The 23,306-nt window shown below is 35.7% G+C and overlaps 1 protein-coding gene across 1 annotated transcript in view; it reads left to right on the top strand.

The window, feature by feature from the left end:
- TMEM67 (transmembrane protein 67) overlaps positions 1 to 23,306 on the top strand; it is a 37,308-nt gene that overhangs the window by 1,037 nt on the left and 12,965 nt on the right. The window contains exons 2-20 of the mRNA XM_058177499.1: positions 1,207 to 1,295; positions 1,402 to 1,495; positions 2,376 to 2,475; positions 2,806 to 2,875; positions 3,498 to 3,572; positions 4,393 to 4,455; positions 5,351 to 5,505; positions 5,598 to 5,706; positions 6,764 to 6,850; positions 8,852 to 8,917; positions 11,454 to 11,613; positions 12,338 to 12,461; positions 13,933 to 14,038; positions 14,873 to 14,929; positions 15,026 to 15,124; positions 16,892 to 16,990; positions 17,368 to 17,454; positions 18,498 to 18,597; positions 19,153 to 19,292. Coding sequence (XP_058033482.1) covers positions 1,207 to 1,295; positions 1,402 to 1,495; positions 2,376 to 2,475; positions 2,806 to 2,875; positions 3,498 to 3,572; positions 4,393 to 4,455; positions 5,351 to 5,505; positions 5,598 to 5,706; positions 6,764 to 6,850; positions 8,852 to 8,917; positions 11,454 to 11,613; positions 12,338 to 12,461; positions 13,933 to 14,038; positions 14,873 to 14,929; positions 15,026 to 15,124; positions 16,892 to 16,990; positions 17,368 to 17,454; positions 18,498 to 18,597; positions 19,153 to 19,292 — 1,880 coding nt within the window. The remainder of the gene's footprint in view (positions 1 to 1,206; positions 1,296 to 1,401; positions 1,496 to 2,375; positions 2,476 to 2,805; positions 2,876 to 3,497; positions 3,573 to 4,392; positions 4,456 to 5,350; positions 5,506 to 5,597; positions 5,707 to 6,763; positions 6,851 to 8,851; positions 8,918 to 11,453; positions 11,614 to 12,337; positions 12,462 to 13,932; positions 14,039 to 14,872; positions 14,930 to 15,025; positions 15,125 to 16,891; positions 16,991 to 17,367; positions 17,455 to 18,497; positions 18,598 to 19,152; positions 19,293 to 23,306) is intronic.

The raw sequence follows: 23,306 nt of genomic DNA, 5'->3' as shown, positions 1-23,306 counted from the left end.
AAATTACATGTATATATTTACATTCACACATTCTTACATTTAAGCCCTATCTTCCATTAATCTTGAGCGTTATATTTGGAAGAAAAAGGAAAACAACTTTTCCCTATTGCTATTAAACTGTAGATTCTTTCTATGGAAAATAAAGGTGGCCTCTGGGTAGAAGGGAAGAAACTTAATCCCCTTTCCATCTATTGATTCATCTCAATATCAATGGATTCCCACTAGTAGTAAAGGACAGTGGAAACCCGCTAAAGGCACCTTGTTTAGAACATTTCAAAAGCTGATTCTGTCAGTTCTCTGAATTTTTGGGATCTCAAGATTGCCTCTTTTTTCAGGTTTGACTCTAGTACTGGAATCTGCTATAGAATAACTACTGTCAAACCAACATGCTACCTAGGAAAAATGAAGATTACTTTAGAAAAATGATTGCCATTTATTTAATTTATATAGACATCCACCTCGTAATTGCTTCTCTGGGCAATGAACATAAAATATTTAAAACCAATGAAAACAGAAATAATAATAAACTTAATAAAAAATGGTGCACTGGACAGAGAACTTTTAGAGAGTCTTTCAAATGCAGGTAGTCCTCAATTTATGACCACAAGTGAGCCAAAAAATTAAGTTGCTAAGCAAAACATTTGTTAATATTAATGAGTTTTGCCCCATTTTACGACCTTTCTTGTCACAGTTTTTAAGTGAATCATTGCAGTTGTTAAATGAGTAACACGGTTGTTAAGTGGCTTCCGCATTGACTTTGCTTGACAGAAAGATTGCAAAAGCTTATTATGTGACCCTGGGACACTGCAACTTTCATAAATATGAACCAGTTGCCAAGCATCCAAATTTTGATCCCATGACCAAGGGGATACTGCAACAGTCATAGATGTGAAAAATGGTCATAAGTCACTTTTTTCATTGCTGTTGTAACTTTGAACAGTCCCTAAATGTAAGTCAAGGACTACCTGTAGTTAACATATCTTATTGGCTTGGAATACCAGTAAGCTACCTTTATGATTTATCCTCATATTTTTCCAGAATACATTGTTCACCAGAAAACCCAGCATAACTGTTGGAAGGTTCCTTAAAAACTTTTGAAGGCAACATAGGTAGAGAAATTTAAGAGATCTCTTTCAGTCATATCCGTATTAAAGCAAATATTTAATTTGAAGCATATAATACAACAAGGTATTGTGTATTTTTCAGGTACATCATGTGATTGTCTTCCAGGATTCAAAAAAGTTTTTGATAAAGGTGGAACTTCTATTACGTGTGAAAAATGTCCAGAAACCATGGTAAAATCAACCTAAAATATTTTTATTAGAAAAAAAGAATAATTTTGTTTTTTTCTATATTACAAGCTTCAAAGTGAGTTTTAAATAAGTTTACTCTTTCATTTAGAATGGAGTTACTCAAGATGGATGGGACTGCATTACTTGTCCTAGTGGCTTAACTATAGAAGGAAAATGTATATGCACTAAGAATGAGATTCTAGGTACGAATTTTACAATTATTTTATGCTTATTTGTTTATTTTTCCAGGCAAATATATGTAGAAACATATGTGAGATATATTTTAACATTTTATTTCAGTGAAGAACTGAACTAAACTTTTATTTATTCCAGGAACAAAAGGAATATAATTATATATTTCCAATTTGTATTTTAAAAATAAAACAATTCTTTTTTTTTTTTCAGATCTACTATTCCAAATAATAACTGAATGTAAATTTTATGGCTTTATTCTTCTTCGCTAAAATGAAACATCTCGTTTAGAAATCACTGATAATTTTACAGCAAAGCAAACCTGCTGTGTTACACAAACTGTCAGTGTCTTTGATTTAATGGTTTTCAGGATCTTCTGACCTCTTTTATTTTCCCAAATTGAAAATAAAATCTGTTCTCTGAAAGTATGTTCTTCCTCTGAATTTATACTTTTTCAGCAAGTTTGATTATGATACCATTTTTCTCTTTGATGAAAGTTGCAACATAGAATAGTGTTGAGAGAGACTTACAACATAGATTTTGTTGTTATATAATTAAAAATAAAGTTTTCTTTTAAAAACATGTAAGCTGATTTTTTTCCTATAAAATACCTGATAGAAATAAGTGATCGTACGTGAACGGAAAGCACTTCCATATTTACACAAAGTTAATTTTTCATTATTCAGGGTAATTCCTGGAAAGATCATGACCAAGATCTCCAAATTCGGAGTCATTAAGCATTAATTAAGCAATGTCAACTCAATTTTATAGAGTTGCTATTTTTAAAAATGTATTTTAAATATACATGGTATTCATATATTATCCATTATATTTAAGTATAATAGGGTATCTATAGTAATATTATTACTAATATTCTTGTACTTTTTTAAGTGGAAAGAAATATTAATGGTTCACTACTGAAAGCTGCATTATGTGTTCAGTGTGATGGAAAGGAAGAGTCATTTTCAATTGCAAATGCATTAAATAACATGTAAGTATATTTATATAAGATGTATATTGAATTAGGAAACAACATTGGCATTTCTTATTTATTCTCATTAAATTTGTAAAATTGAAATAAAACTAATGTTTGCCAAATGTAAATTCAACCCTATTTGCAGGCTGACTTTTCAACATTGATTTAACTCTAGTGCAGTACATAGCTTTGCCATGATACTGAGAGATACTGTATTTATTCACCTAAGAATAAATACTGTATTTATTCACCTTTATTAACCTAAGAACCATTGTATCCTTTATTTAAGATTATTCAATTTTAAACTCTATGTACATTTTTCACATTTCATTTTATCTTCTGTAGGTGCAAAAGATGTCAACCGACATTCATCAGCATTAACAAATCATGTAGCTGTTCTGAGCCAAATATTTTAGTAAGTGTAACAAAAAGCAGATAATAAAAACAGCCACTTTCAATGATTTTTGACCACGGAGGGGTATACATTTAATAAGTAATCATAGTTCATTGTATTGAATATGGAGGTTTGTTCACATAAGCTGCATGCATCTACTTTTCATCAGTTCTCTAGAATAATGTGGAGGAACCATTTATCTTTCAGGTCCAGCCCATTTGTAATTCAGCAACCAGACTGCAGTTTCTTCCCACTACATATGACACTCCCAATTTGTTGGAGTTTTTACAGGATATACATGGGACTGTGGTGGAAGGGATGGGAGTTAGGTTTTGCATGCCTAAATCTGAATTACGTTGCTGTACTAAATCTAGATATCAGTGGAATATCAGTGAAACTAAAGTGAGACAAAAATGCCCTCCAAAATTCTTTCCTCACTCTGCTTTGAATGGGAGATAGTATAGGACACTCATAGAAATGGTGAATTACTGAAATTCAAGTGGCTTTCTTTCTGAGCTACATCTATTATTGGATCTTCAGTGTAAAAGAAACTTCCTTATTTTTAGAAGGGCTTCTCTAGGATAAGACCTCTATCTTTAAAATATATATGTTCCTGACAAGATTTATTTATTTTCAATTTCAGACAGGAGGTTTATGTTTCACAAGCACCGGAAATTTCCCTCCAAAGGGAATTACAACTGTTCGATTTGGAAAACTAGTAAGTTATTGTCAGATTTTTATATGATTTACAAAAGCATTGGACTCAGGATGTAAAAGAATTGTTGATTTTAAGCTCCCACAATTACATAAATACATCATTTTTACCCGCAGCATATTGACATAAAAGCTAAGTTTCGTGTGCAATAGAACCACAGACACAAAAGTCAAAAGAAGGCACTTGACCATGTAATCCAATTTAGTGCCGAAATCTTTGTCAAAACATCCATGTCATAACTTTCCAACCTCATTTGAATGCATCTAATGAATGAAAATCCACCAATAGATTTGATTTTACTAATGAATTTTCTTATGTAAGAAACCTGATACTGTAAATTCCTCTAATATTCATTCAGAAGTTGTCTTTCGATAAATCTGTATCCAAAGTCTTGACAGGTTTTCAAGTAGTTGAAAAATGCTATTAAATTTAATTTTGGTTGCTATCAAATCAAGTGTTGCTGATTCTTTGAAGGAAAAAGTCATGAGAGTGCAATCTTTTGTTTATATCTGGGACTGACTGACAAGAATATGTTTGTAGAATTATACTAAGATACCTTCAGCATGCATGCAAATTCATTAGAGAAATCAATGATGCTAGGAATGGTTAACGGAACAAGAAGAAAGGGCATGCAAAGAACATGCTGGCTTGATCAGCATGTAAAGCTGATACAAAGATGAACAGCCAACAACTTGAAAGACACTTCACTTGACAAGGCATCAGGCCTATATATAAGTTGCCTACAAAGTCACCAAGAGTTGGATATGACTAAATAATTAAAACAACAACAAACTTGTAATAATTTGAACTATTCCATTTCTAGGGCATCACATTGAGATCAGAATGGTTTTATAAAAATCTTCAAGCATCAGCAGCTGCTTGCTGGGTATGTATTAAATTAATTTTCTTTTTGAACAAAATTATTGATAAACATTTCTAATCTGTGTATAATTTATACAGTTCTTAGGTTATAGTAGCAGTTGGGACCAGAATTTCCATCTCAACACAGTCATAAAGTTAATGTCACATCCCAACATCCCTGTGGTCATGTGATCACAATCTGAGCCCTTAATAACAGGCTCACACTTAGGACCAGTTACAATGCCTTGTGATCATATGATAGCCATTTGCAACCTTCCATGCCAGCTTCTCTAAAAAATCCGTGGGGAAGCCAGCAGGAATGAGCACAAGTTGCTGAGCTAAGTCACCTTCACACATGCACCCTCCCTCGGGGCCTTTGAGCTCACATTGCACTGGCCACTCACACATCCTCTGTACCCTCCATGCCTGCCTTGCACCCTCCCCAAATCTTGTCTCACTCTCGTGCACCCTCTCCAAACCACTTCACATCTCCCTTGCACCCACATGCACCCCCTTCTACCCTACCCTACCCTGCAGCAGCTCTTACCTGCCTGCTAAGTTGCTTACAAGCCACCTGGGGCTTGCAACTTTTCGCTAGCTTCCCCACTGACTTGGTTATGAGAAACTCGCCTAACAACCATTGGTTTTAGCACCCTGGGGTCACATGGCCAATTGCAGCAACTGGGATGACAGGGATTGCTATCCCTAAACAGTGCAGTCACATTGCTTTTCAACCACATTGCTTAGCAACAGAAATTCTGTTATCGGTTGGATTGTAAGTCAAGGACTAACTGTATGGAACATAACGTTAGAAAACAACCCATTTATTTTCTTTCATTCACAAGAGAAAACATTGTTTTCTTTTTAAATCTTTTATATAATTTTGCACTATTCATAATTGTTGGCTTATTTTCTTTCAGCTATATTCCAATCTTACATCTTGCCAAGCCTTAGGAAATATGTGTGTTATGAACATGAATAGTTTGAACTCTGCCACTCCTGATGCATGTGGTTTGTTTCAATATGTGTTTGCAAACACGGTTGGACTTGGTACTGTTCATTCAATATCATTTTGGTATGTTGTCTTTGTCAGTCATTCTTTTGAATTGTACGCTATATGCTTTTGTCATAGATAGGTTGCAGTAAACTCTGCATAATTGTTTGCAGGAGACAGTCTCTTCCATGGCTTTTCTATGGTGACCAACCAGGCTTAGCATCCCAGGTTCTTGATGGAACAGAGTTTCCTACTAGCTTCACTTTTAAAGAAAAAGATGAGGTAGGTTCCCTGCAGTGAAAACTCTTTTTTCTCAATCTAGACTTGTCCCTGATGTGGTTTTGTAATGATTAATTTATCCAGGGGACTGCTTTAATGTATTAGTTCATTTCTTGAGGATATGTCATTTATTGTAGCATAAAACAGGGGTCTCCAACCTCGGTCTGTGGAACAACACAGGTCCATAGCATGTCATAAACCAGGCTGCACAAACAAATGAAGCCCCATCCACAGGATGCAGGCAGCACACGAAACCTCGCCCTCTCTGGTCCGTGGAAAAACCTCCACAGAACTGGCCCCTGGTGGCCAAAAATTTGGGGGCCGCTGGTATAGACTACTTTTGAATATGTAACTTAAAAATAGAACATAAAAATCTATTTTACAGTTATATTAGATCTCTTCATATAATTTGAAATGACCAAGATGTTTTATTTTCAGGTATTCATTATTTGAAGGAGAAATGGGGAAATAAATACGTATGCTGGGTCAAATCAGCTTATTAGGATTTAATTTTACATAAACTAATTTCATTTACTTCACAGACATTTATAAGTTTTATTGTTGGGTTTTGACTTTTTTTCTTGGAAATATTTTAGGCAAGAGGAAGAATTTTCAAGCGTACTTATGACAGGCAGACATTAATTTATACATATACATATTATACAGTATGAATAATCATGCATTTAATTAAGATCTAAAAATATATCTCCATGTTATCTGTTTTGCTGAGACAGTTCTATCTTATAGCTGCAAGTCTATATTGGTAAGTTGTAGCACTTCTTTACATTAAAATTATGGCCACTGTTCCTTTTCATATTTTTAGAATAAGAAAGAATAAGAAACTTTTGCCTCTCCATAATAATGTTTCCATAAGGTGACCTTACACAGTAAGTGGAGTGGTAGGAATTTACATTTAGTACTTCATTCTTAGTTTTTCTTATACAGTTAAAAAATTGCAACATGAAATGTTAATAACATTCTGATTTTCTTTTTGATCTTGCATAAAAGATGTGCCTAAGTTGCAAGAATCTAGAACTTGAAAGCGCTTTTTTTTTTACAGGATGTAAAATTAGATTTTATTGCAGCTTCATACGATGCAATGGGAAATTTTCTGAAATGGCAACATTTAGAAGATGGTCTTTTACAGGTAAGGGAAGAACCTATCACCTTGTATTAATTTGGGTTAGCAATATAGGATCAGATTTAGTCAAACCTGTCTATTGAAATCTAGTAGAACAAATTTGTTATGGTTAAAAAAAAGGCTTTGACTGAATTTAAACAGGACTAAATGTAACATTACATAAGTGAACTTCCATTTGCTTTCCTTCTCCCATCACCACTCCTGCCTATTTCTGAGAGCTCCTCCCAAGCAGAGACAGGGGTGCCCAAGAATTAGGATACGGAAGAATCTGTTTTAGTCTATTCTAATCACAGAAGCAGTTCCATGGAGACTATGACATCATTGCTACCTTTCTAGTTATGAATCCACATGTTTGCAGTTTGAATCCAATCAGCATAGACTCAAAATATAAAATGTGTGGAGGCCTAGCTTTGTGTAGCTTTCTGAAACCATTGGTAGGAAAATGTACAGATAGTTCTCAACCTATGTCTACAAATACAGAACTTCTGTCACTCAGTTGTCATTAAGTAAGTTGCATCTGATTTTAGGATCTTTTTGTTGTGATCATCAAATCACACATGATTGTTAAGTAAATTGGGCTTTCCCCATTGATTTTGCTTGTTAGAAGCCTCCTGAGAAGTCTGCAAATGGCCATGTGATCCCATGGTGCTAAAACCATCCTAAATACATTGCCAAGCCTCGAATTTTGACCTCATGACTACAGAAATGCTGTGGTGGTAAGAGGTTGAGAACAAGTCATGTCACTTTTTTTCAGAACTGTCATAACGTTAAACAGTCATTAAACAAATGGTTTTAAGTTGAGGATTACCTGTAATAGTATGTGGAAATGATCTTGGGAGACAAAAGGAAGAGCCGCAGAGTGGGCAACCATCATGTAAAAGGTATCCCAGAACTCAGAAGGGGCAGGGCATAGGAAGCAATTCAGAAGGGACCCTCCCTAATTTTCCAGAGAGTAAAAAGGAGAGGAAGAGAAAAATTCCGTCAAACTGTTAATGTAATTTTTACAATAAAGATAGTTTTGATATCCCTGGTGCAATTAGTGCTCAATTTACAAGCTTAGCAGCCATTCAAATTTACGATGAACCCAGGGGTGAAATCCAGCAGGTTCTGACAGTTCTGGAGAACTGGTAGCGGAAATTTTGAGTAGTTCGGAGAACCGGCAAATATCACCTCTGGCTGGTCCCAGAGTGGGGAGGGAATGGGGATTTTGCAGTATCCTTCCCCTGGAGTGGGGTGGAAATGGAGATTTTGCAGTATCCTTCCCCTGCCCACCAAGGCACACCATGCCCACCAAGCCACGCCCACAGAACAGGTAGGAAAAAGATTTGAATTTCACCACTGGATGAACCCCACAAAAGGTACGTAATGACCAAAACACACAGTTCTGACAGCCACACACATTCAATCATGTAACTGCATTTGGGAGTGTGGCAACCTTTAAGGCAGTGGTTCCCAACCAGTGTGCCGCGGCACTAAGGGGTGCCGTGAGATCTTTTGAGGGTGCCGGGAACTTTTGAGCTACGGAGATTTTAAATATCTATTTCCTTATAAGGGTGCCGGGAACTTTTGAAAGGCTTTCCAAGGGTGCCTCAAACAAGAAAAGGTTGTGCCTCAAACAAGAAAAGGTTGGGAACCACTGCTTTAAGGTTTGCTTGTTTATTTCCAGTTTCCAGCAAAAAAATACCCCCTAGCAAATAATCAGTTTGTTTTGCAACCCTGCATCTGTTTAACGGCTGTCGGGAAAAAAGGTCATAAAATTGGGGGCAGTCCCATGATGATCCCCTTGATGACTGTCACGACTTGTCACAGGCTCAATTATGGTCATAAGTCAAAGATTATCTGTAGTGCTTCAAATTAAAAATCCAAAGTGGCAAGGACTGCATTTTGTCTTCGTGTAAGCATAACTCCTCTACCTTCTTTTTTTAAAAAAAGGAATGAATGTAACATTTATTTAAAAACCTGAGAATATTATAATGAAGAATGCTAAATGTTTTCTTTAAAAAACAGCTTTGTCCAGACACATTAATTAGGCTGAATGCTGCTTATAAGTTTGGAACAACCTACCAACAAAAGGTATGCATAGTTTTTTGTTTTTGTTTTTAAGATTCATAACATAAACATTAATTAAGGCTAGAGAAGAAAATAATGCCGCGTTGTTGTGCTGTTCCTGTATAAAGTTCTATGCTCTCATATGGACTGACGGATATAAGATCTTTCTGGATTGACACACTATGAATACAGTTGAAAATAGTCTGATACTTTATATTTGGAGATCACATAACTTTAACTAAGAAGTGGTAATATACTGCATATTGTGCAGTTCAGAATTTGGTGGTGTTATTGGTTTTTATGCCAGGCCTGAACTCCAAATATATTATAATAAAAGGGCTTTTTAGAATCAGCAAGGCATGAAAAATCAGTACTACCTGAAAGTGCACTCAAAAACACCATCAACAATTCACTCAGTGTTAAATTTGAGAGTTCTCCTGTTGATTTTTTTAAAATTAAAATTATCTAAACAGAAATGAATAATGATTGTGGAAGTATAAGGCATAGTATAAAAATACTTAAGTAGTACTTAGAGAAAAAAGAGTGGGGAGAATAAAAGACGGTGGTTGCTTGAATGCTTTTCCTTATAGGCAATTTTTTTCTATTTTTTAAAATTATTTTTAATATTTATTTTAATCATATTAAATTTATTTTGAATTTTTACTTCAATCCTTATCTCAGTGTAAAACTTACCCAACACAAATAACAACATTCTTTTTTTAAAAAGAAGTATTAACATAGACATGTTAACATTACCCTGCTATGTGTGCAATTGTATTATTCTATGCCTTTCTCCTTTTCTTTGTTTTATTTTTCCTCATATTTTTACTTAAGTATAAAATACTGAAATAACTATTAAATACTTAAAATACTGAAACAGGAACATCACTATTATAATCTTACTGATTTTTTTAAAAAAATACCTTCCAATTTTTAAATATTTAAGATATTTAACTCAATAAAAATGTTAATGATTCTGTTCTACAGCTCATTAAATGGGACATTAAACATAAAAATGTATTGCAATGCTATTATATAAATCATATCTGAATTGCTGTGGACAGTTGTATTTGCACTATCTCACTAGCATTACTGTAGCATTAGAAACAGTGCAGAAACAAATACTACCTTTCCCAATGGATAAATTTTCCAAGGAGTGAATTGAAGGGGATTTGGGGGAACCCCTTGTTGAAGTTTTGCAAATTATCAAGGATTCCTTGATTACAAAAAATAAGGTGTCCTTGGTGCTCTCTGAGCTTGGTTGTTTTCTTGCAGATGTTTCATTACCCAGACTAAGTAACATCATCAGTGCATGATAATGAAACATCTGCTAGAAAACAACCAAGCTCAGCGAGCACCAAGGACCCCTCATTTCAACCCTGAGCTACAAATATTCTTCTGTGATAGTACAAAAAAAAATGCTTTGATAAAATGTAATATTGTGAGTGTGAAGAGGATGACGCTGTTGTCATCCATCCACTGTTTATGACAGAAAAGTACCTTGTTAGCAAATTGACTATACACCCTGAATTCCCCCTATGCAAAAGTTACAGAGCTTGGCCATTCTTCATTTACTGGAAAAACATGAGGGACATGATTAAGGCCCTAAACCAGAGGACTTCAAACTTGGCAGCTTTAAGACTTGTGGCCTCAACCCCCAGAATTCTTCAGCAAGCTATGCTGGCTGGAGAATTCTGGTAGTTGAAGCCCACAAGTCTTAAAGCTGCCAAGTTTGAAGACCTGTGCCCTAAACTCTTAAGTGAAAAGACTGCCTTTTCTCTCTTTCTCATAACATTGGTATCACAGGCGGGTTTCAGCAGGTTCTGACCAGTTCTGGAGAACCAGTAGCAGAAATTTTGAGTAGTTCAGAGAACCAGTAGTAAAAATTCTGACTGACCCCACCCCCACCTATTCTCTGCTTCCCAAGTCCCAGCTGATCAGGAGGAAATGGGGATTTTGCAGTAACCTTCCCCTGGATTGGGGAGGGAATGGAGATTTTACAGTATCTTTCCCCTGCCGTGCCCACCAAGCTACACCTGCCAAGCCATGCCACACCCACCAAGCCACACCCACAGAATTGGTAGTAAAAAAATTTGAAACCCACCATTGATTGGTATTTATTTAAGGTCATTGGAGGAAGATTCAAAATAGGCAGAAAAAGGGACTTCTTCCCACAGGGTGTCAGGCTGTGGAATGCAAGATGACTCTTGGTAATTGAGTCCATTTTATCAAAATAAGCCCAATTGATTGAGAATAAAGTTCTCAATACCTTTTGGATACAGGATGCTTCTATATTGCCAAGGAATGGAAATCATGAAAGGGAAGCTGTTACTCTCATGTCCTACTCAATGTGTCCAGGAAAATCTGTCTGGGCACTTTGTAGTTGTATATAGATTTTTGAAGCCATTTGTATAATCTCTTTGTTCTGTCATTCTGCTTGCTTCAAAATAATAAGATACATGTTTTAAGAGGAAGGCTTTTTCCTCGAAATGTTTTCCATTTTTGAGTTTTCTTGGATGTTAGTAAAAACAGTACATGTTCATTTGCTCTTTTGATACAGTGTACAATTTCAGTTTCCAAAATTTTAAAGGATTATGCGGAACCCGTATTTTATGATATATTCCTCAAATATCACGATGAAAAAGATGGACAGCAATACCTTTGGGCTGTGCCAGTGTTAAATGTGAATCTTAAGTATAATGAAATATTTGTGAACCAAGGTAAGAATATTCTGTTGACGTATCTCAGTGATTCGACAGATAAAAAGTAGGTGTAATAAATGTATGATTTCATTTTCTTGTTCTTCAAAATTATTGCTATTATTTATCAGTAACTCTACTGGCACTCTAAACCTTATTCATACATAATGACCTCATTTGAATAAAACGCAAAGCCCAATTTGGTATTAAGTGAACAAGAATCAGGCTTAAATCTCTCTATTCCTTCACTATTCAGGCAGCTCTATCAATAGGAGGATAGAAGTGTTAATTCTGTTTTCAGTTAACTGAAACTTTATACTTGCGCCCTGATTAATTTAACAGTGTTATTAAAAAAATCCCAGTTTGTAAATGATTGTTTGAAATTGAGTTGTTTTCAGTAAACTAAAAGGCCAGCCACAGTTTATATGGGTTTGGACATAAAGTTAACTATAGTTAATTAAAAACAGAATCAGAAATTCAGTCTTAGGGCAGCTATGCTAGGGGAGAAGGAAAAGCAGTATACATGTGCTCCTGAAGTAACTTCAGTTTTTATTTTAGTTTTAAAAGTAAATATATTAAAATATATTTAATAATATGGAACAACTGAAGTTTTTCAACATGATTTATATCATTGTTATTGTTCTATATTAGTGATAAACAATGTAAGTTTCCTTATTTTTCCTTCTCTTTCAGTAATTTCTAAAAGTTTTTTGTCTAAAGTTGTAATTTTGCATGTTTTTTGAAGGCAGTAATGTGAATAACTGGTTTTTGACACGGCGTATATTATTGGTGGATACCTTAAGTGGACGAGAAAATGACTTAGAAAGCCAGCCAAAAGTAATCCGAATTGCTAATGAAATAGCTATAAGGTAAGATTATATAAAGTTTGAATAGGTTGCTACCCAACTTTAAATTCCCAAATTCAAATTTGAATTTTCTTTGAGCCAACATACTAGTTTGCTGTGAGGGAAAAAAAAACTGCTCAAAAATAAGATGGCCCAATGCCCTGCAACCATCAAAAAACCTCACAAATGGGAGCTCTGTTGAATTCGTTAGAATTTATCCTGCTCTTTCTACATAAAGTGTGATCATAGATTTAAAATGGTCCATCACATACTGACGATAACATCCTCAGTTCAAACAAATATTTTGCCTATATGTACAATACGAGCTTAAATGAAAATTTCAGGAAGTTATTACAGCAAATTTTACTCTTGAAGAGGGAACTTGCTATCTTAAACAGTGAAATGGGAAGTAGTTTTAAAAATGCTATGGTTTATACTTGGACTGCAAAGCAAAAGCTAATTTCATATTTGACTTGCTACAATCTAACCAGGGGTGAAATGCTACTGGTTTGGGCCGGTTCGCCCAAACCGATAGTAAAAAAATGCTTAAAAAGTTAAAAAAAAAAATCCAACAATTGCGCATCACTTAGCTGATCTTCTGCACTTTTTTTTTTACTTTTTAAACATTTTTTTACTACCAGTTCTCTGGAACCAGTAGTTAAAAATGGTTTTAAAAGTTTTTTAAAAAGCAGAAAATCCAAAAGCATGCATTTGGTGTGGAATGTGCATGTGCATGCATTGTACATCTGGTGCACACTGTGCATGCATGTGTGGAGTGTGCGTCTGGCATGCAGTGCGCATGCGTGGGCTCAGCATACGTCTGATGCACACCGCACATGTGTGGACAATGAACCAGTGGCAAGCGGCAGAGGATTTTACCACCGAGCATAGCCATCGGTCATTGATAAAAGTAAGTGCTATTGATGAGACATGAGACCAGTGTATTGTCTTAATTTTATAATCTATACTTTGTAGAAGGATGTATACAACAGAAATATGTTTGTTTTAACCCCAAACAAACACACTGTGACCAGGAAGTTTAGCCAAGCAGGTTGCAGTTTTGCTAACCCAAAAACAGAATATTTCAGTTCTTCTGAATTTCATCCAAGTCAAAATTTAGACAGGTTTTATCAAATAAGTAGGACAAAACTAATGCACCACATTCTTTTCTTCTGCCCTCTGTGATCTATACCCCATGTCACCTTTTCTTCCCAGTCTCTGCCTTTGCCTATCTTCCATTAACAGTAATAATAATACCTTTTATTATAGTGAATAAGAATATTTAAGCATAGTTCTAGGAGTTAAAAAGAATAATGAGATTGTTTTTAAAAAAGAGATACTGGGCACATTACATATAATGAAAAAGTAAGTTTAAACAAAACAGAACTGGGTGCACAGTCTGTAAAGAGCTTACATATTGCACAGTTGTTACCTTACTTCCAATGGTGCCAATTGCAATTCTCTAGCTAACGCTCCATTACATTCCTTTTTGCAGCATTCGTCTCGTGCAGAACACTCAAAGGGGAGCCATCTATCCACCTCTGATAACAGTTGCCTACAGTGATGTTCTCATCCAGAATCCTAATGCTGAGGATGTAATGGTAAAGTAATGCACTTCCCTGCTTCTCAGCTAAATTTAACAATAGTTTAGCCAGACCAAGATAGATCCTACTGAATAATCAATAATTCCACTAACTTAATAAACTGGAAAGCCCTGGATATTGATCATTACAAAGGTTTAACAATTAACTGAAAAGGGCATTTTACATATTTTTAAGTCAGAGCTTAGTTCTCTATACTAAGTTCTCTTGTCTGTTTAATCCAGTTTACTGAATGGCCATTAAAATGAATAATTGCAGACTGGTGCATCCTCAAAAAATATCCATTCTGGTTTATTTAAACATTGATCAATTTCTTAGTCTCTTATTTCTCCCATAATTATGCTTAATATCTAGCCATCCATCTCACAAATGTGACTCTGAGTAACAACATATAAGAAAAGTAAGTCTGCGATGATGATATTTTGTGCCTCAGTTTTTCATTCCCAGATTTTTTTTTCCTATAGACAAGAGTCACTGAGTTAACATTTCTTTCATTCTATCTTGTATTATTTTTAAAAACAATCTCTCAGTACCAGTTTTGCGTATAAAGCCAGGCTGTTTTGAATATTTCTTACCAATGACTGGTTCAAATTTCCATATTGTAGCCACTATTTTTCTGACACCATTAACTTTGTCTGTGGTGTTATGATGTTCTTGTGCCAAAATCTGAAGACTAGTTTAGCAAATAGATGAGAAGTCAATGATGTACATTTTATTTAAAGTAATTATATTTTATGACTCATAACATAATATTATGTGGACAGTGGTGCTCAACTACAGGTGATTTATTTTGTGAAATTATTCTTTTAACATTCTAACAATTTCACTGTTTAGGTTTCCTTCTCAGTCAACTATGAAATGAACCAGTCAGAGGCGCTCATTCACACTGATGTAAGCATTCTCTTCCCGTCAAATTTTAATCTCTTTGAAACTTGATGCTCATTTCCATAGGCAAAGCCATATGATTTTGCTTACTTGTTCCTGCAGATAGCATTAGGTGTTCTGGGCGGTCTGGCAGTTCTATGGTCCCTTCTCAAGACTGCTGGCTGGAAAAGGCGTATAGGAAGTCCCATGATTGATTTACAGGTATGAACAGTTGGATGTCTTAGTTTATCTAGTATTATTTAATTGTATGTGGCTCAGTAGCTAAGGCGTTGAAGTTGTCAATCGAAAGGTCGGCAGTTCAGCGGTTCAAATCCCTAGTGCCATGTAACGGGGTGAGCTCCTGTTACTTGTCTCAGCTTCTGCCAACCTAGCAGTTTGAAAGCACGTAAAAAATGCAAGTAGAAAAATAGGGACCACCCTAGGTGGAAAGGTAACAGCGTTCCATGCGCCTTTGGCATTTAGTCATGCCGGCCACATGACCACAGAGACATCTTCAGACAGCACTGGCTCTTCAGCTTTGAAACAGAGATGAGCACCGCCCCCTAGAGTTGGGAACGACTAGCACATATATGTGAGGGGAACCTTTACCTTTTTATTTACTTGTATATGTTAGGACACTTTCCTGCAACATAAAGCTGACCTGATTAAACATAACACTTTGGTACTGTATCCCACTGATGTTATGATCGCATTTAGTAAAAATAAATCCTATTCAGTTTAATTATATTTTAGGATGCACATTTATGCCAAGATTGCAACTTTAAGGAATGTAAGCACTGCATTAACAGCTTCAAACTGAAAACTCCAGTGTCAATTATAGTTTGTATATAAAAATGCAATCCTTGCATGTATGTACAATAGTAAATTTCATGAAAATAGAAAATAGTAAATTTCATGAAAAACAGCAGAAGGGTTCTTTAAATTACTCATCTCTGAATGGAAGGATATCCATTCTCTATGTTCTGCATAACAAAGATTATTTCCAAATAACCTGGGATTCTAAATCTCATTTTAGCAAAGAATATATTTATTCTTTGTGGCATTGTAGCATTACTCCTGCATTCTTTCAACTCACTGTTAATGACAAGGTTGTATGTAATACAGCAAGAGCAGCACAGTATTATATCCAAGCCTTATGTTGGCTTATTTGAATAGTAAGACCTAATGAAAAAATATTTCCTAACTACACTTCCACATTTGGGTGCTGGATTGTTATCTCTCCTATAGATTCTTTAAAAAATCAGCTGTGAAACCCCTATATATATAATTTTTATTAAAACTTTTAAATAAGAACCTAAAAGCTAACACAAAATAGTAGACACTAAAAGGAGAAAGGAGAAAGCAAAATGTGAAAGAAAAGGGGGGAAAGGGTTAAAAGCAAATAGAAAAAGAAAGGAAAAAATATAAAGAAGTGGCTTCTGATACTTCTCATAGCATAGCAGTTAAGTACAAATATATTTGACCTCTCTCTAAAGTTACATTATAATACTTTCCTTTCTAAATCTATCCTATCTAATCATCATAAATCACAAGTGCATTTTTTTTTTCATTATTGTCTATGGAGAGTCTCAGTCATCCAAAAGTCCCAAAAGTGCTTTTTCAAGAGGCAACTGGACTGTCTTGTTTTTTTGAAGACGTTTCGCTTCTCATCCAAGAAGGTTCTTCAGTTCACTTTAGTTGATGATAGGGAATGCAATCAGTGACAGAAAAGGAGTTTTCATTATTATACAAATAGTTTATAAGAGGCTTCCAGTCAGCAATAAAATTAGATAATGTCTTTTCTCTAATCAAAGAAATTAATTTATCCATTTCAGCAAAATCTGAACTTTTCCTGCATGGGAAGCCTGTGCATGTTAAGAGTCTCTTGATATGTAGCGCAGCTGTTTAGAAGTCGCTTTTCTGATCCTTTCCTTTGGGGGGAAAAGTCACTCCACTGCATCTTACAAAAACATAATTTTGTATTTTTAGACAGTTTTGAAGTTTCTGCTTTTCTATGCCGGAGACCTTGCAAATGTTTTCTTCATCATCACAGTCGGAACAGGGATTTATTGGCTTATATTTTTTAAAGTAAGTTTTTTTTCTCCTTTTTTGTAAAAGAATAAACAGTTCTATATAATTCTAAGACATCTGAATATTTATATGTTCTACTTTCTCGTTTGCCTTTTCCGATCAGACAATTCAGGCAAGTTCTGCATTCTAAATGATCTTTTTGTTTGCTCCGATGCTTTTTCATTAGTTTCTCCCCTCTAAGTGCACTTGAAAAAAAATAATAGATCTAGTTGGTACCTATCCTATTTTGCTTTCAAGTTCATTATCTTTTGCAACTTTGTAAGTATTGCTATTTTCAGTATTTTGCTATGCTGTAAGTAACATATATGCTAGTATGATTAAACAAGCATAATTGTATTATATCGTTTGGTATAACAGAGTTTGTTGCTCTTCAGGCACAGCAGTTTGTCTCTGTTTTACTACCTCGGCCAAGTCAAGAAGATAAGTTCATTTCTTACGTTGGATGTGCTTTTGTTCTGAAGGTAAATATATGCCCTTTTGATTCCCAATAATATAATTGTCTACAATTTATCAGTATCAGTTTGGAAACAGTTTGCATTCCTTATTGTCTGAAGAGGAGGAAAAAAGCTTATTAGTGTTCACTAGGTTAAAATCCTAAGTATGAACCTGATAGCTGATGCAACTATTCTTGCTAAATATATTTTTGAAGTCTAGTTGAAAAGTCACCCATGCTTACTTCCTAATTTTCAGTGGGGACATGAAATTGCTTTTGGACCTGCCCTAAGTCAGACGTGATACGTGCATGGAGAAAACTTTAGAATAAGCCTGAATTCTATCATATTTGTAACTGAAAAAGAACATGCCTTTCTCCCCATATCCTTAAAAACAAAAGCATATGCTTTTTCTATTTGAAAACTCTTGGGTTTTTTAATCAGTCTGTAAGTATCTGAAAGTATAGTAGATATGCAAATATCAGTGAAGCATAAATTCAGCACTTATCAGTGAAGCATAATTCAGCACTTATAGGTAGGGGGGAAAACAGATAGCTTTTTACAAGAATTTAAAAATTGTGTTCTTTAGAATTGCAAAATTTAAATTCAGTGAAACTTACACCTGAATAAATACACCAGGAATTGTGTTATTACTGGGAATTTCCTACTGGAAAAAGCTGCTAAATGAAACAGTCCGTCCAAAACGGTACTGGACTTCTGTTTATTGGAAGCTTTCAAATGGAGCTGCATCACTAGCCAATCAGGGATGATTTATTGGAAGGCTTGGAAAAGATGACCTATAAACTCCCTTCTAATTCATGTGATTTGTAATTCTGCGATCTGATTGTGCTTGCAGAGGGAATTTTCAAGTCATCCATCATGTAAAACATGCAATTCCTGTTGATGGCAATAGGAGCCAGAGGTATTAGACCAGACTTTTCTTATCATTTGATAGGTGGCAGTGTAAATGCCTTTCTTTATGTAATTCTAAGTTATGGTTGCTTTTCTAGAATTGTCTTCTTTTCCAAGACAATAATTTTAAGGGATTTTTTTTTTCATCTAATGATTTTTAGGCGCTGCACTTTTTGCATCTGCTTGTTTCCCAACTTACAACAGATATCTTTTTCATTGATTGGGAGCGTCCAAAAGGAAAAGTTCTTAAGGCAGTAGAAGGTATAAAATGTTTTTGGTTGATTAACTTGCTGATTTCAGAAATGGTGCAAATCTCATCCTAAGCATTCTGTGCTTATATATAGAAGAGCTTTACTTTGTACAGACATATGTAACAACATCTGCAGTATATCTTCATTCTCATATTATATATGAAGTAACTGTACACATTCTTTTCATGTTGTGGTACTGTTCATATGGTTAACATGTAAAATCCATTATACAGTTTTTGTATAACTCAGGGGTCTGCAAACTTGGCTCTTTTAAAATTTGTGGACTTCAAAGCTGGCTGAGGGACTCTGGGAGTTGAAGTCCACAAGTCTTAAAAGAGCCAAGTTTGCAGACCCCTGGGATAACTAATGAGTGCGTACCCAAATCTTTAACATTTATCTACTGGATTACATAAAATGCACAAGGTTATTTAATTTCATTAAATATCTATGGTATGCTTTATATTAATTTTATATAATTAATTACATAATCTAATGCAATCAAACTAGTGGTGTTTGTGTCATTGAGGCCAAAATAAATTCTTTAACATACGTTTCTTCTTCATAGGAGAAAATGGCATAAGAAGTGTTTCTGCACCAGTCAGCATATGGAGAACATACTTCATAGCAAATGAGTGGAATGAAATTCAGACCATTAGGAAAATAAATCCTCTCTTCCAAGTGCTTGCTGTTCTCTTCTTTTTAGAGGTGACATATAATTTTTTTTTCAATGTTCCAAGACATAATTGGGTCATGAAAATTGAGTAATGAAAAAATCACATTTATAATACAGCAGTTGTCAAAAACTGGGCCTCCTAAAATACCAGTTTTGAACATCCTTAAACTGATTTATGCAATCTGGACATTCAGCAATGAAATTACTGCATACATAATCATCAAAGCAGTAACATTAAGTATATATGAAGCCAGTTGCATACAAAACAATCAAATAGTCACTAACAGTCTATCAGGAATGTAATTCTCAGTTTTATGAGAGAAAGACAAGGGTGAAGTCAAAAAAAAGCAGAAAACACAATTTTGAGAAGTTCATATTAATGGTACATAGTCTGGAAGGGCATACAGCAAAAATGAAAACAAAGGTGTCTTGTTACAACAAAGAAATCAAAGAGATTTGCAGATATAACAACTCAGGAAAATAGGATAAAGATAACTTTATTTGTAAGAAGAAAAAGGATTTGTAGTTCAAGAACTAGAGAAACAGATGGAGAAAAAGTTCCCTTCTTGTGCAAATTAACTGCTTTTGTCCGCTTGGTGCACTGGAAGATGGTTTAGCTCCTTTGGGATAAAGAGAAGCAGACAAAGTACAGAAGAGTTATTTACCAGAGTAGGAATCCCTATGTTTATGTTCTTCCTTGCTTGATGTTTGAGGGCCATTTTTTATATCTTTTTGGAAAATTTAAAGACATTGAAACCACCACCTCACTTCATAATTTGAGAAACAGCAATAGCACTTTAGACTTATATACTGCTTCATAGTGCTTTATAACCCTCTGGGTGATTTACAATGTCAGCGTATTGCCACCAAGAATCTGGGTCCTCATTTTACCAGCCTTGGAAGGATGGAAGGCTAAGTCCTAACCTTGAGCCCTGTCAAGATAAAACTCCAGGCTGTGGGCAGAATTTGTCTGCAATACTGCATTCAACCACTGCACCACCAGGGCTCCTAAGGTATCATACAAAAGAAGAGAATCTTTTTTACATTTTCTTTCCTACTTGTTAATGTAATGATCGTTGATAAACAAGGTGTTTTTTTAGTTTGATTGCCATAGATTAACTCCATATTATCAGTGATTATTCTAAAGAAAGGGCAATGTTGAATGATCAAGAGCAGCCCAACATGAGAAATGTGAGCAATGGAATTGTCAATTATTCAGTCACTTAAGATTTAGGTTTTTTTCTTTCACATTCAACATCAAAAATTATTAGTAGTGTCTATTTATATATTATACCCATCCAGGCCACATTTACAGTTTTACAAGTCTTAATCATAACTCAGGAACCATTGGAAGAATTCATCAGGAGCAGCTTTCAGGAGCTGACATACATACTTTGGGTGCACCTTGGCTGAGTCTTAATAATGGAAAAGCTTCTTTGATGCTTTTGCCAAGTTTGAACTTTTGTTTTCAATGGCTGTCTAATTCTATCCAACATGGATGATAGCTTCCTGACAATTCCCTTTATTATGGAGTAATATTCAGCAAACCAAAGCTGTATTAACTTCTTCTATACTTTTATTCCCACGTACTGAATGGCCACAATGCAATAAAATACAATAAATGAAGTCAGGCTACAGCCAAGAACGATCTCCCATCGAATAGGAGTAGATGCCATTTGGATTGAAATATGATTGATTTATTACTACCTCATTTCCTAAGACAGACAGGTTAATGGCTTTTTCTCTGGACATTTTTTTTGACAATATAGCAAAAGAATCAATGTGCTTATTTGTGAGGCATGCAAATTCCGTTCTGTTACTTCCATTATCTTACTAAAATCAATAGCTATTCCGAAGCTCAGAGGATATTTGAAAGACTGGAAAGGCCTCTTTTTAGTGTAATTTTATTCATGGTTTGGCCAGAGTCAAATATTGAATAAATCAGGCAAGGGAGATCAAATCAGGTAACCCAGTGTCTGGGAGAAGGACATGCTTTTAAGTTTATTTATTATTGTTCAAATAATAAATAAATATATTTATTCAAATATAATTATTATTATTATTTTCATTCAAAGCCCTTATATCAGGGATGTCAAACTCAATGGCCATGGGCTGGATCCAGCCTGTGGGGTGCTTAGATCTGGCCCATGGAGCCGCCCTGGAAACAGTGAAGGATTGGCTTGCAGTGCCTCTGCCAGAGAAAACGGGCTCCTGAGCTCTGTTTTTGGCTGCGACAGCCCCCTGCAGCCCTCTGCCAGTGAAAATTGAACTCTGTTCAGTTTCAGAAATCGGAAGCCCAATTTCTCTGGCAGAGCGCTCGGGCCACCACAGGTGCCGATATGAATGATGTTGAGCTGGCCACACCCACCCCGGCCCCCCAAGGTCAAACACAACCCTGATGTGGCCCTCAATGAAATCGAGTTTGACACCCCTGCCTCATATTATCTGTGTGTTCCTGGTCTTGAATCTGTTCAAGATACAATGAAAAGAAAATAGATTTTCTAGCGGAATAAAAGTTAGCAGAACAAATTTGTTTTATGCATGTAACTAAGATAAGAGAAAGATGAGTATATTACTTCATAATACGCTCTAGGACTAGAATTTTGAATTTATATTCAAGCTGCCATTTCCTTCGGCAGGTTTAAATTTTGGCTGCCAACTCAAATATATAAAGCAGAAAGTGAAGCAAATAACTGAAGAATGCAGGGTTATTCATGTGAATTATAAAATTCCAAGTCTAATATTATTTGACATTGGTTTTAATTTTTGCTAAGTATCAACATAGCAAAAAAATTAAAAATAAATATTAGCTGGTTGTCGTTGGCTGTCATTGGCTTGTGCTGCCTAACCCTTGCCTTCTAAGTATATGATATGCTACTAGTAAATCAGCACTCTGTTGACTGACGAGGGGCCTGTTTCCCAGACTTCAATCACTTCCCTGGCTGTTTTTGTGCCTGGTCGTCCAACAATCTTAGTGGCCGCAAACTTGAATGTGTGCCCTTGTTTATTGCAATGTGAGACTACCAATGAATTTGGGTCTCTTTTCTGACAACTCGCTTCTTGTAATCTGGTGGTTAGCTTCCTCCTTGTCTGTCCTACATAGTCACAAGGACAATCTGTGCAGGGGATTTGGTAGATTACTTTGGAAATATCTCCCACTCCAAGCGATCTTTACAATGTATAATTTGTCCTTCTATGGTAGCCTCTGGGCAATGTGCGGTGCCCACTTGTTCATCTTGTAATGAATGATTGTGGGTACACCCTGTTGACAGTGTCTGACAAAATGTCTGCACAGCACAGTGGGGAGAGAGAGAGAAAGAGAGAGAGAAAGGTACAAGACCAATCACATTTTAGAAGCTGTAGAATGCATTTTCCAAGATCTGCAAGTGGGCACTGCACGTCGCCCAGAGGCTACCATACAAGGACAAATTATGCATTGTAAAGATCGCTTGGAGTACAAGCAAATGGTAGGCAATGACTTAGAAGCCCAGCCATCAACACACCCCAATCAACATCTAAAAAACTACATATAACAGGCACCATATAAATACCACATCCAGAACAGCACACATGCTGCTAGAGAGGAGTTCCCTGAAGATGAGCTCCAGCACAAGTACGAAAGCTCAGAAGACAAAACCTCTGGTCCCGGTGACCGACGCAGATTGAATCCTGCAATATTATCTTGAGACACGTATATTTGCTTAGAAAATTCATTAGAAAATCCTTTGCTAATGTAAATAAATATTTTTAAAATTTATTGATACATTGATACCACGGTACTCAACTGGGCTTCATTCCAAGGAGCGCGACAAATATTAAAAACAGATCCAAGCAAATCCACACCGGGCCACCCCAATGAAGCTATCGAAGTGCTGTCCCGGTGTTTGGAAGCCGTACGGGTCTGGATGGGGAGAAACAGGCTCAAGCTCAATCCCTCCAAGACAGAGTGGCTGTGGATGCCGGCATCCCGGTACAGTCAGCTGAGTCCACGACTGACTGTCGGGAGCGAGTCATTGGCCCCGATGGAGAGGGTGCGCAATTTGGGC

The sequence above is a fragment of the Ahaetulla prasina genome, chromosome 3 (assembly GCF_028640845.1).
Source record: "Ahaetulla prasina isolate Xishuangbanna chromosome 3, ASM2864084v1, whole genome shotgun sequence".
NCBI lineage: Eukaryota > Metazoa > Chordata > Lepidosauria > Squamata > Colubridae > Ahaetulla > Ahaetulla prasina.
This window is presented reverse-complemented; position numbering and strand designations above follow the sequence as displayed.